Raw genomic sequence first — 13,609 nt, 5'->3', positions numbered from 1 at the left:
TCTCACCAACTCTCAACTGGGCCAGCTGCTTACCTCAGTTGAGGGAGGACACTGAAGGCTAAGGGTGGAAGCACTCCTAGGGCTAAAGGTGCCGCTGACAGAGTGAGGGTGAGTCCTCCACCAGCTGCTCAGCTCTGAAGCTGCCTGATGCTTCATCCCTGTACACCCTCCTCCTCTTGAACACACACACACACACACGTGCATGCACACACACATACAAATACACGTGCATACATAAACGTGCTCCTTTCCGTTCTTGAGAGCTAGCAATTACATAATGACCAAGAAACAGAAGAGAAACATAGTTCAGAGAAAGAATTATCCAGGAAAAAGTAGAAATTCTTCTCTCTATACTCACAGAAAATAAAACAAAAGTAACTCAGAGAAAATTTGAGAAAAACCCAAACACAAAACAGAAAAGAACAGTTCGCTAAAAGCTACTAGAGGGAAAATGAAGGATGTGGGAGATTAAGGCAAAAGCCAATAAATACACATAATTTCCCTCCCCAAACAACAGCTAAGATGAAAAAGACCCAACAATATAATAGAATAAAAGGTCAGTTCAATAAAGGAATACCCAATTCTGAAGACTGAGGGGCATGTTAAATTCAGAGGAGAAGAGCAGGCTGATACAGAAAGGACCGCCTTAGGATCCGGGACAGCAAAGTGAATGTGCTTCACGACCACAGACAGACCCCGGTGAGCAGCAGCATCTGCCCACGCGCTGCACAGTTGTGTCCGTGGACCGGATCACCGGGTCCGGGGAGTGCACACTGTCAGAACACAAAGAAGCAAAGTCCACACACTTCTGAGGGAGGAAAATATGACCCAGGGATTTTATACCACGGAAACTGTTCACATATGAAGTCGAGGGATGATAGCTCAAAATAGGCAAAGACTCAAGGGTAAGAACTCTTACAGAAACAACTGTATAATGATGAATTTGGCCAACCAAGAGATAAATCAAAATCAAAATCAAAATTTGGTAGAATAGATAAACAAGATTGTACTGTGTAGCACAGGGAAATATATACAGGATCTTGTGGTGGCTCACAGCAAAAGAGAATGTGACAATGAATGTATGTATGTTCATGTATAACTGAAAAATTGTGCTCTACACTGGAATTTGACATAACATTATAAAATGACTATAACGCAATAAAAAAAATGTTTAAAAAAATTGAGGAATGAGAAACTCACGGTTCAAAAGGACTTGGCAATGTACCGAATCATTTAAATCCAAACCAGGGTAAACAACTCAGGGAATATTAGTTCTAGAATATTCCAGAATAGAATGTCAATGTTATAAGGAATGCCATAACAAAAAAGGAAAGGATGAAAGGATAGGAAATTGCTAAAAATATAAACGTACTAAATTTGCTTATCTTTTTTAAAGTAGAGAATTCATGATGATTTTATCTAAGTGATAAATTTAAAATGTGACTTGTGTGATAAAGGAATTCAGTTTTTAGCCTCAGCCAATAAGATTAAGTTGTAAAGCAATATTATGATCCTACATGTGTAAAAATGTACACGTGTAAAGTCCCTGGAGAGGTACACACCAAACTGTTACTCGGTGGAGTGGTTTGGGGCCAAGAGAACAGCAGGCTTCTAATTTTCCATACTTTTGTACTATTTGCTTTCTTGGAATAAGTAGGTCTTACTTTTACAATACAGAAGACAATAAACAAATAAAAGTCATTCACAGAGGCAGCGTGCGACTCTCGGATTTTAAAACTTCAGTTCCTTAGGTGCTTCATTAACCAACAGAGAGACAACAGTGGAGACTTGCTCTAGTGCTCCTTCAAAGCCTTGCTTTGAAGTATGAGACTCAGGCACCAATACTCACAGTCTCATATACTGTGAATGGATGAATAAAGTACAAAAAGTCCTATGAAAAGCAGTCTTTCTGGCCTGTCATTTCAGAGTAGACCTTCCTTTGACTTTTTTTTGAGAAGAGAAAAATGCACAAGCTTTTCAAAAAAAAATGCACAAAGAAACACATGTACAGATACATGTAGATACACACATATAAACTGAGTGAATAAGAAAAGACATTGAGAAAACACTCACAAATGCTTAATGGAAGTAAAGACACCTTCCCTAAGTGAAATTCAATATTGAATAGAAAAAAATTGTATTCATTCTTTTGCGGGTTTGGTATAAAACATACTGAACACTTTTGTCTGCCCAGTTCCTATTTCTAAATGATGAAACTACTCGTATTTCCTGTTAAACAATAAGGAAAGCTTTGCAACCCTAAGGGATTAAAATCATAACCAAAATAAATTAGTCATTAGTTCTTCAATTAATTTCTTGAACTCTACAAGCTACTTAAAGGCTGTAATCATGAAGATTTAGACATTTCTTCAACATTTTTTTGGTTATTGGCACATGAGTTCAAGTCAACAGTTCTTCAGTTCTTGAAGGAGCTGGTATTTTTTTTTTTTTTTGCTTTATTGAGAAACTGCAATTAGAACTTACGTATGCTTTGACGTGAAAGGAGGATTTAGTGTTGGTTTGTTTGATAACAGCATCACACATTGAGGAGGCATGTGGAGCATGGATGCCAAGGGGATGTTTAGAAGTAATTAAAGCACAGCTCAAACTCCTTACAGTTTCCTTACATGAAAGGGCAAAAAAGGAAAAAAAAAGTCTCCCAAGGACAAGACTAAGTCTGGAGTTTGGTTAACGCCTTGTTTATCCTTATAATCTTTCCAGTGGATTTAAACAATCACACAACACAAGGCATTTGATGCTGAAAAGCAGGGGTCACCAAAGGCCTCCATTGCTCTGGATAGATTAGAGAGCAGAGCTGAAACTCAAGCACCTCGGCAAATCAGCCTGTTCAGATCCAAGACCACTGAATAGCATCTCTGCTACCAAAGCCCAGACTTGTTTGAAACTAAGGCTAATCTGACAGCTGAGAATGGTAAAGGTCCAGGGTCGTAGTGCACAGAAACTCATTAAACACAAAAGCGACTGCCTCAAGACCCTCGAGCTTCGCAGCGAGCTTTAACCACAGGAACTCGGGAAGCTATCTGGAAGCTGTGATTATGAAGAAAAAGACATTTCTTTGATACTTTTTGGCCACCAGCACATGATTTAGCTTGGCTGCATTGTTCCCACAGCCACCTACAATGTCCAGCTATCTCTACGGAAGTCATACATGTCAGTAGCCTCATTAACACTCTTTGATATTGCCATAAACATTTTATAACATAGGCTCAAAATCACTAAGCCATCTCAGGGAGCATTTCCCTTCTGCTGGATTGAAAAGATGCTATTATTAAGGGTTTAAAGACTGTCAGTAACATATTTCTCAGCCCGAATGTGCTAGCCTCTTTTGTTTGCTAATTACCTTTCAACATAGATGTTCTTGCCCGTCCCGAGGGAGTAGAGGCTGCACAGTATGTGGTAGCATGAAATCTGCACGTCACCCACTGAAAAGAACAACAGGAGCTGTCATTTCCCGCATCGATCCCTGCTGCTCACCCCCCGCACCCGGAAAGGGTCCACCAACAGAACCAACAGAAAACACATGTTGGCATCATCCAAGGGCCCAAGACCTCTCTTTCTCTCTTTTTAACAGATTTCACCCCTCTCTATTCAGATGCCAGTTGCTGAGCTGGGAGAGGCAACATTGTCAGGAGATGCCCTCCACTGAGCCATGCCAGTTCCCCTGTAGGACCTGGGATACAGATCACATTGCTTCCCAGGGAAAGGAATCTCATGACCAATGAGTCCTTCCATAGGGGTTCTTTTTTCCTCCAATAGAGGGCAACACTAGTCAAATTGTATCCAGAGCAATGTTTCCTTCCCTGGAAAGAAGAAAGCAAGAAATCTGAAGTTTGAATGAGACCTTTGTCCCTTTCCTAGGAAGATATGTACAATGTCCCTACCTCTTCAGTGATAGAGCAAAATTCTTCATGTCCACCTCTCCCAAGTTCTCTGATGGATGTGTTTCAAAAGGCAATTCAATCATATCACGATTTTGCCATGCTTCCCAAGGGAAGGGCATGTTTTGCTTAGGAACTCAAGAGAGTTTAATCTGCAGGCTACATGCCCTTGTTAATGTATGGAACTCACAATAAGGCTGGGACTAATTTAGCACAAAGAGAACTAATTTAATTTTCTATTTTTCACCAAGGAAGTGCAGCACTGTTTCCATGATACAGAGTAATGAGTTAGGGTGGGGAGCGTATAGCTCAGTGGTGGAGCATGTGCCTGGCATGCACGAGGTTCTGGGTTCAATACCCAGTACCTCCATTAAAAATAATAAATTAAAAAATATTAATAAACCTGATTACCTCCCCTCCTCCTGCAAAAGAATAACGAATTTGGATGTTCCCTTACCACTTCCCATAACTCCATGGAAATAACTGATTTTCATTGTTCTGGGATAGGGAAGACACAGCCTTAGCTACCGACAGCCAGTTAAACTAAATTTAATCACAGGCCAACATTTAAAGAGTGAAACTGAAGTTTGGTGGCAGAATAAGGGGGCTGGACATGGTACTAAATGCAAACTAAAATAAAACCCACCAACTACGGTCTTCTTCTGGAGGCTCAGATAATGAAATGTTAGCAGCTTTCCTTAGCTTCTGGTATCCAATGAATAAATTAAGGCTTCTTAACAGGAAAATTGGTGTCTGAAAAACCCTGGGAGCAATCCTCTTATCTCCTGCTGGATTGCTCAGATAACCTTTTCAAATTAAGTGGGAACACAATGGCTGTGAGCTAATAAACCAGTGGGTGGAAAACCCTGGTCCTATTTGAATAACAGTAGGAAAAGATGAAGCACTATATACTCAGATTTAGGGATTTCTTCCCCTTGAAGAGTCTATCACTTCCTCTTTAAATCGAAGAAAGAAGAAGTGTGCAATAATGATCTGTTCTCCACCCTCAAGGTCAGCCTAAGTGACTGCACCACACGCTCCCTCTCTCTCTGTGGCCCGGTGCGTGTACATCCATGACGGACAGCAGGCTGACTCACAGAGCAAGTCCACCCCGAACTGATGCTGAGCGACGTGCTCAAAGATGGATGTCAGGATGGGGAGCAGAGCCACTGTGGTGTAGTTAATGTTCTGGGAAACGCCTTTGATCTGCGTCCTGGAATGGGTAAACTTCCCAAGCTTCAGGTTTTCCGAAGTCTTCTCCAAATCTTCTGCGGCGTTTTCAAAGAATGCTCGTAGCCCAGCCTTTGCCAGCTCTGAGCCTGACTTCACGACAGTCCTGCAAGCAAACAGTGTTCAAAACCAGAACACAACCTGGACCCTGGGCCAACCCTCCTAGAGGGACTCGCAGCTCAACCTGGGCAGACATTTGCCATCCAGTCACCCAAGGGCACAATGTCACGGGAAATGGACAGAGAACGGATTAGCATCCAAAAAGAAACCTGGATCACACAATCCCGAAGGGGGCCAGCAACTGGATGGTGTGTTCGGTTTGAGGGAAGTAGGGCTCAACTCTTGAGGAAATGGAGAGGGCAACTTAGAATGAAACTGATACTGGCCACCTGCTAGCTATATAACGTTGCAGCTGGCTACATTCTTCTGGAAATATCTAATCAAAAGGAGGTAGAAGGGAGCTTTTCTTGCAGCTCCTCATGGGATCAGCAACATTTATAAGGACTAATTAGAAATATTAGCTCTCCTGTGATGCATGACTTCATAGAGCAAGAACAAAGAATTAAGTCAACTGACTTAACCTTAGATGTCCCTGCTTGGAGATGGGAGGGGAGAGGGACAGCGAGCCCCTTTTAACACAGACAGCTTCATCAGACCACGGAACACACCATGTGGGAATGGAGATTAGCTATGGATGTCTGAGGCTTTCCCTCAAAACTATTTTATAAAACTGAGAATTGGAACAAATCACCAAGTCATCTATTATTTCCCATATTTCTACATCTTATTCACAAGATTACAACAGGCTTGCTACCAGGACAGACGCTTTCTATGTACAGCATTTTCATGGTAATCATCCAGCCAATGGGAAGAATAAAAACAAGGAAATGAAGTCAGTGAGGCTCACTCCTATCCTTTACGAGCCATTGCCCCGACTTTAAAATCCCAGGTTTTCTCAGGAATAATTATCAAACACACTGACCAGTGTGTTTTAAGAAAGTGGGCTCTCTTTCTAGGCATTCTGCATGCTTCTGGGAATAAAGATTCCTTATCCAGATTGCAAGGGGTTTCAGTCCCTAAGATGCTTTGCTCTGATCCTGCAAATGTTGTGCTGTCTTAATATCTCTGTAATATGCTTCTTTCTCTCAAAACCCTGAAAATCCTCTTTAATTACTCTTAACTTTTTTGGGGTAAGCATTCTCGGTCTGCAGTCGATTTTCACCATCCGGCCACTCTTTTAGGCTGATGCCTCTCTTCTGCATTGGGTTTTGGGATGTGTGTTCTGCTCCCAACTTTGACAAAGACTCTGCTGACTGACTGTGTGTGAGAATCCTCCCTGTCAGTTCTTTGCACTGCTTCTCTCTTTTTTAATCTCATCAAATAACTTACATTTATGCTACCAGAATACACACACACACATATATATACACACACATGCATATATACATAGATGTGATATATACACAGATGTGATCATCAAAGGATCAGAGACAAAGATGGATTCAACCTATTCTATTTTCCTTTCTTTCTTGTCCAGCCATTTTTCCATGGACTCGAATCTCTTTGTCTCTGATCTTCTGATAATCACATCTTCCTGTGTTCCCTTCCTTGGAGGTTCTGAATTCTGAGTGCTTTGGGTCCCCACTCCCAGGATACTTATGGCCTCATCACCCACCAGACAGCTCTTCCTTTTTTTTTTTTTTTTTTTGGTGTGTGGAGAATTAGGTACCAAGTAACACTTTGCCACATCATGTATTTTATCTTCTGAAAGATGAACTTCTCAGTAAGAGAAGACAAGATCTGATCAGATGCTCTGCTGTTAACATTCAGCTAACACCCTGACAGCGGCTCTCCATCATGAGAACTGAGAAACAGAGTGTGCTAACGTCAGGGCAAGATCCATCTTTTCCCTGTCTTCCATTCTGTCCCCAGCTCCTGCAGAGCAGTGACACGTCTTCTCTTCAGGACAATAATAAGTGAGGAGAGGGGCAGAGAGAGAATCTTGAGAAACTACTGGGAAAATCTGGGCATTCTTACCTTGTGTCAAGTGTCTGTGCTAAGATGTGAAGACAGCTCACCATTGTAGCAGAATCGCTCCCTAAAAGCAAAAATACCACCTGTGACTCCCCGAGCCCTCCGGCCCGTCATTTAAATGCAGTTTTCTCACTATGCACAAATCACAGCCCAGCATAATTAACCACCAACACACCAAGTGCCAGGCCTCTGTTCGGGGACAAGGCATTTATCTCTGGCCTGACACATCGCTTTATGATGGATGTTAGAGGCAGAGCTTAAAACATTCAATGGTGTGGAAAATCTGACCTGTCAAAGGGGTAGGGAGGTCATTTATCATCGTTCAGATCAATTTTCTCTGGCCAGTTTAGGTGACACCTTAGTCCTAAGGCTCTGGTTGCCTGTGGGAGCCACAGAGGAAGGCTAAAAAACAAGCTCAGGATAATTGCAGGGAGCGCGGCCTCGAGCAATACTTCACTTACCGAAGAGGGAAATCCTGTGCCGAACAAGAGCAGCGAGTTTGCAGAACAGGCTGAAGCAGAAAAGAACACAAGTTGGAAAGGCACAGAGATTCAAGGAAGACTCACTCGTACCCCGCCCCTTGGCCCCCGTGCTGTAAAATGAAGCACACAGAACGGCAGTCCAGGGAGATGCACCGTGTTCCTCTCAGAGAATCCTCTGGACCACACTAGGAAGGCACGTGATCCCCACTCTCCTGTTAGAGAATCATGTGTGGTACCTCGCAGGCATCTCCAGTCTCACAGAAAACAACCCTTCTGCAACAGGTACAGCATTTTGCAATGAGCCAGATGTTGCAAACCATCCCTTGCTAAGGAATACTATAGGCTGAAACACTCACTGGTATAACATTCATGGATACATGGGGATTCTGGAAGGAAGCATGATTTTTCCATTGCTGTGGTGGACTGCAAATCATTTCTGCGGCCTTCACAGGGCTGTGTGAGGCCTTAGGTGGGAAGTGGGCAAGAAGGTGGGACTGGAAGACAGTTGAAGACTCAGGTATGGGCAATACTGTGTCCAACCGGAAACATTTTAAGAAATGGCTTTTCTAGGTGGGGAAGGGTCTAAGTTGGTGGTGGAGCACATGTCTAGCCTCCATGAGATACTGGATTCAATCCCCAGTATCTTGGTTCAAAATAAATAAATCAATTAAAAAAAATCTAACTACCCCTCCCCTCCCAAAAAAGAAAAGAAATAGCTTTCCCCACCATCTCCATTAGCCTCCAGGCCTGGCCGGGTTGCTGTCCTAGCCGTGTCCATGCAGGGAAAGCCCAACTGTTCTGCTTTTACCGTATTTCCTCCTGTGGAACCCCTGGGGGCCCAGCTGTGTCCTACTGTTTTACTTTCCACGGTGCCTAACAGAGGGCCTTGCGCAGTCAGGAAAGAGCCCGCGGGTGTTTCTGAACACGCTCCTGCGGGACCCTGTGCAGGGGCACCGCAGCCATCATCTGACCCGTGCTGCTGAAGTTCTCAGGAGGAGATGCCTCAGAACTCAGACATTATTTAACACATGCACAGCTAGACAAGAACTTGGCAGTCCCTTCAGAAAGCAGTCCTTCCCTGTGGAACAGAGAGAGGGAGAGCAGAATAAAATCACCCGGTCCGGCCGCGGGTTCCCGAGGTGAGGCCAAGCAGAAGTCTTGCCCAAATTCTCCTTAGGAGCCATGGGCTTCTTGCCCACACAGGGCAGAAGTCGTTAGGTGGCAGCTCGAAGGGAGAAGAAATCCACCCAGAGTGTTGGTGGGGGTGAAAACTTGCTCACCTTGAAATGGTTTTCCATGAATGCCCTGGGCCTTTCTGGCCTATCTGCTGGAAACCGCAGCCAAAGTCTCTCATGGTTAGTCATTTGTTTTTGCAGGGGAAACAGGTTGGAAACCCTGGCCTAGAGCTTAAGAGAGCTCAGAGTAAGTTAACAGAAATTTGGCAGCCAGCTAGCGTGAAATTAAATATGGAGTGCTTCCTTTTCTCTCTCTCCCCACGGTGTTTTGGTCTTTTTCTGAGTTATGTATCTGGTAGAAATGCATGGAGCGGGGGAGATGCTGGAGGAATATGAGTTCCATGGCTTTGCCACAGCTTGCTGGGCTGCCTCAGTGACGCCACTTCACTGCTCTGGGCTTTGGCTTTCTCATCTGTAGGTAGAGAGGAATCCCACGACCCTCGTAGTTTTTAGCGTAAGGGGCTGATAAACTCAGTTACTATTTCTGGCAAAATGCTTCAAAGTGGACCCACGCTGTCTAAATACAAAATAACATTTTTCGAATTCAAGCAGATCCTTGGGTTGTTTGATCCCAACACAAACGTGGCTCCCCTGGCTGTCAGAAGTGCCTTCTCAGGGGCCTGAGGTTTCCAGAGGCTCCTCCTTGTCCCCTCTGGGGCCCACGATTTAAGTAAAAGCACTGTCCTTTGCTCAGGGTTATGAGGGGCCCGAGTCCCCAGGCACCTTCCTCTCATCTCAGGACCTAAAGGTGGTAAATTAAAGGGATCCCAGGGGAGAGATTCTGGAAAGCCCTGGTAAATGGCATCAGATGCAGAAGAGGTGGGGCCTGGGTGAAGGCTGCAAACAGAAGGGGCCTAGAAATCTGAGCGTGTTCAGCACAGATATGCCTGCTTGGGTGGGAGGGCGGCGAGCACACTGATGGATCTGAAAGCTATTTGCAAGGCTGATCAGCTCCAGGTTGTATTCCAGCCATGACAAATGGTGCCTGGCTGAACAAATGTTACATTTCCATGAATTAATAATCTAAGAAAAACAGATGAAGAAAACAGACACACCTGCCCTCTGTTGGCTTATCTGAATATATCACTTGGCCCCTCATTTCCCTAACTTCTTACAAAATACACTGGTGCAGCGTGAAAATAGCTAGGAAATCTTGCGTCTGTAATTGATTCTAAGTGTATCTCATTTTGACTGCATGGGCTCCTCCCTGCTTAATAAATGAAGTAATTACAGTGTAGAGAAAATGATCTGGATAGAGAGGACTGGGCTTTCAGTCCTGTCCTAACTTACTGCCTGGGTCACTTGAGGTACTGAAGTGAATCTGAGCAAAACTCAGTTTCCTGATCTGCAAAATGAAGACCATAGTACAGAGGCAGTTCTGGAATTTAAAGCACTGTGCTGTTTCACAGCAATACTTCCCCAAGTGGGCAATACCTCGTGCATATGAAAATCTGAGCCCACTGCTTAGCCGTGCTGTACTTACTAAATGTTAGCGAAATCCTAAGGTTGACTAGCCTCCAAAAGATGGTGATCTACAATGGCCGGGCCCTTATAAAATATAAGTACACTGTTCACCGTCAGTGGATGCTGGGGAAAGGGCTGATAGACTGCGTCACTGTTGCCCATAATTCCTGGCCATTGAGAAGTCTAACCCATTCCCTGTCATTCATAGATCAAATATAGAGAGAACTTGAGACATGACAGGGTCTACCTTCTAGCCTGATCAGGAAACATCCCCTTTGTCCTCAGCTCTGCTGAGACATCCGTGGGTCCTGCCTCATGGAACAAGAAGGGAGGCTGGTGTTTTGGATGAAAATTTTTTTTCTCTATTAGGAATTGAAACTGAATTATGTCACTTTAGATTTCAAATCTCACACCATCAAGACAGCATGGTATTGGTACAAAAACAGACATATAGACCAATGCAACAGAATACAGAGCCCAGAAATGAACCCACAAACTTTTGGTCAACTAATCTTTGACAAACAAGGCAAGAATATACAATGGAATAAAGACAGTCTCTTCAGCAAATGGTGTTGGGAAAACTGGACAGCAGCATGTAAATCAATGAAGCTAGAACACTGTCTTACACCATACACAAAAATAAACTCAAAATGGATCAAAGACTTAAACATAAGACAAGACACAATAAAACCTTCTAGAAGAAAATACAGGCAAAACATTATCTGACATACCTCTCAAAAATCTCCTAGGACAGTCTACCCAAGCAACAGAAATAAAAGCAAGAATAAACAAATGGGACCTAATGAAACTTACAAGCTTCTGCACAGCAAAGGAAACCATAAGTAAAACAAAAAGACAACCGACAGAATGGGAAAAAATTTTTTGCAAACGATGAAACCGACAAAGGCTTGATTTCCAGAATATATAAGCAGCTCCTATGACTTAATAAGAAAAGAACAAACAACCCAATCCAAAAGTGGGCAGAAGACCTAAACAAGCAATTCTCCAAGGAAGAAATACAAATGATCAATAGGCACATGAAAAAATGCTCAATATCACTAATTATCAGAGAAATGCAAATCAAAACTACGATGAGGTATCATCACCTCACACCAGTCAGAATGGCCATCATTCAAAAATCCACAAATGACAAATGCTGGAGAGGCTGTGGAGAAAGGGGAACCCTCCTTCACTGCTGGTGGGAATGCAGTTTGGTGCAGCTAGGAATAGACTAGGAATAGACTTGTCATATGATCCAGGAATCCCGCTCCTGGGCATAGATCCAGAAGGAACCCTACTGCAAAATGACACCTGCACCCCAATGTTCATAGCAGCACTATTTACAATAGCCAAGACATGGAAACAGCCCAAATGTCCATCAATAGATGACTGGATAAAGAAGATATGGTATATTTATACAATGGAATACTATTCAGCCATAAAAACCAACAACATAACGCCATCTGCAGCAACATGGATGTTCCTGGAGAATGTCATTCTAAGTGAAGTAAGCCAGAAAGAGAAAGAAAAATACCATGAGATTGCTCATATGTGGAATCTACAAAAAACAAAACATAAATACAAAACAGAAACAGACTCATAGACATAGAATATAAACTTGTGGTTGCCAAGGGGGCAGGGAGTGGGAAGAGACAGACTGGGATTTCAAAATGTAGAATAGATAAACAAGAATATACTGTATAGCACAGGGAAATATATACAAGATCTTGTGGTAGCTAACAGCAAAAAAAAAATGTGACAATGAATGTATGTATGTTCATGTATAACTGAAAAATTGTGCTCTACACTGGAATTTGACACAACATTGTAAAATGACTATAACTCAATAAAAAAATGTTAAAAAAAATCTCAGATAATCCACACCAAGACTTGTAAATATCAGATTCATTTAAAAAATTTTAACCTTAAAAAGCCTGACAAGAACAGGATTGAAAAGTGTTAATCTGTTTCTTCTCAATGTTGTATGTTTGCCTTTTGCAAGCTTCACAGTTACCTTCACCTTTCTCTAAATGTTATTCCAGGATAGATGCTGAGCTGAATATGCAAATTTTCCCCAAGTCCTACGTATACCCCCAGACAGTGCATTTGTCTTAGTTGCCAAAATGATGCACAGATAAGTGTGAATAAAGTCACTTTCAAAACCAAGATGATAACCAAAACCTCTGAGTTACCTATCATCGGTTCATTTCTCCAAAAGATTCACCATTTAGGCCCCAGGAACCTGAGGCTTTATACAGACCACATCAGCACCCTCTCTCCCTTTGTGGACTCACCTGGCCACCATTTCTTTCTCCTTATGGGAGGCATACCCGCTGCTGCTAAGGGGCTTCAGAGGGGACGAGAGAAAGTAGAGGCGGTGATTGGTGAAGTACTGGTCAACCAGCGGGAGGAGAACCTGAAAAGTTCACCAGAAAGGACATTTGAGGAAGCTAGCCAAAACCCTTCCTTGGGTTCCTCTGAAAAAAGTTCATTTCTCAATGAGCCAAAAGCCTCTGAACACTGGTTCTGGAATTTCCAGGAAACTCTTACCCTGTGAATTTCAGCTTCCAACACATTTTTCCCTTTGATGCCTGCAACCAGAGGCCTTGAGATGTGAAAGGACAGGGCAGGCCCTGACTAAGGGCCTGAAGTAATGCACATGGGGCTCGAGTCAACATTTTCAGGGGCGTCCTGTAGGACAGCTGCACTCAGATGAGGCTTCTTGGGCGTGGCATCCATCAGCACCCCTGAGGCATGGCCCAGCACTGCTGGCTTTGAGCGTTCTGTCTCTGCTTCTCAGAGCTGGGCTACCCCAAGCCCTCACTTGTGTTTAGTCCCCTGAGTAGTGTCATGTGGCTGAGACAGCTCACTGGCACCCAGATTCATTCTCCCCTTCTTTCTCTTGGTAATAGAAGCCTCAAGGTTTCAGCTAGGCATGGGGTCACCAGCTAAAAAAGGCATTACCCGCCTCCTTTGCAGCTAGCTGAGGCTAAAACAACCAAGTTCTAGCCACTGGAACAGAACTTTAATAAAGCAGCAGCTTACCCTTCCCTCTCCTTCCCTTCCCCTTTTTCACAGGTGTGGTACAGGTGAGTCTGTTTGGACCACACTGTCAGGGTCCACATCTCAGGGGGTGGTAGAGCATCAACAGAGGAAGAGCCTGAGTCCCCGTGTGATGGCGTGGAGCAGAGCAGGCTGCCTACCTCCTCCGACCACCCACCTGCCTCGGGACTGCTCCACTACAGAGAAACACAGGTCTGTCTCA

General features: G+C 43.6%; 1 protein-coding gene across 1 annotated transcript in view; it reads right to left on the bottom strand.

Annotated features, from left to right (window-relative positions):
- Nucleotides 1-13,609, bottom strand: part of RYR3 (ryanodine receptor 3) — a 499,145-nt gene that overhangs the window by 76,745 nt on the left and 408,791 nt on the right. The window contains exons 60-64 of the mRNA XM_031453356.2: nucleotides 12,639-12,760; nucleotides 7,625-7,674; nucleotides 7,167-7,227; nucleotides 4,997-5,235; nucleotides 3,362-3,443 (exon numbers count right to left, since the gene is read on the bottom strand). Coding sequence (XP_031309216.1) covers nucleotides 3,362-3,443; nucleotides 4,997-5,235; nucleotides 7,167-7,227; nucleotides 7,625-7,674; nucleotides 12,639-12,760 — 554 coding nt within the window. The remainder of the gene's footprint in view (nucleotides 1-3,361; nucleotides 3,444-4,996; nucleotides 5,236-7,166; nucleotides 7,228-7,624; nucleotides 7,675-12,638; nucleotides 12,761-13,609) is intronic.

Source organism: Camelus dromedarius, chromosome 5 (genome assembly GCF_036321535.1).
Source record: "Camelus dromedarius isolate mCamDro1 chromosome 5, mCamDro1.pat, whole genome shotgun sequence".
Classification (NCBI taxonomy): domain Eukaryota; kingdom Metazoa; phylum Chordata; class Mammalia; order Artiodactyla; family Camelidae; genus Camelus; species Camelus dromedarius.
The sequence above is the reverse complement of the archived record's forward strand: the minus strand, read 5'-3'. Positions and strand labels throughout refer to the sequence as shown.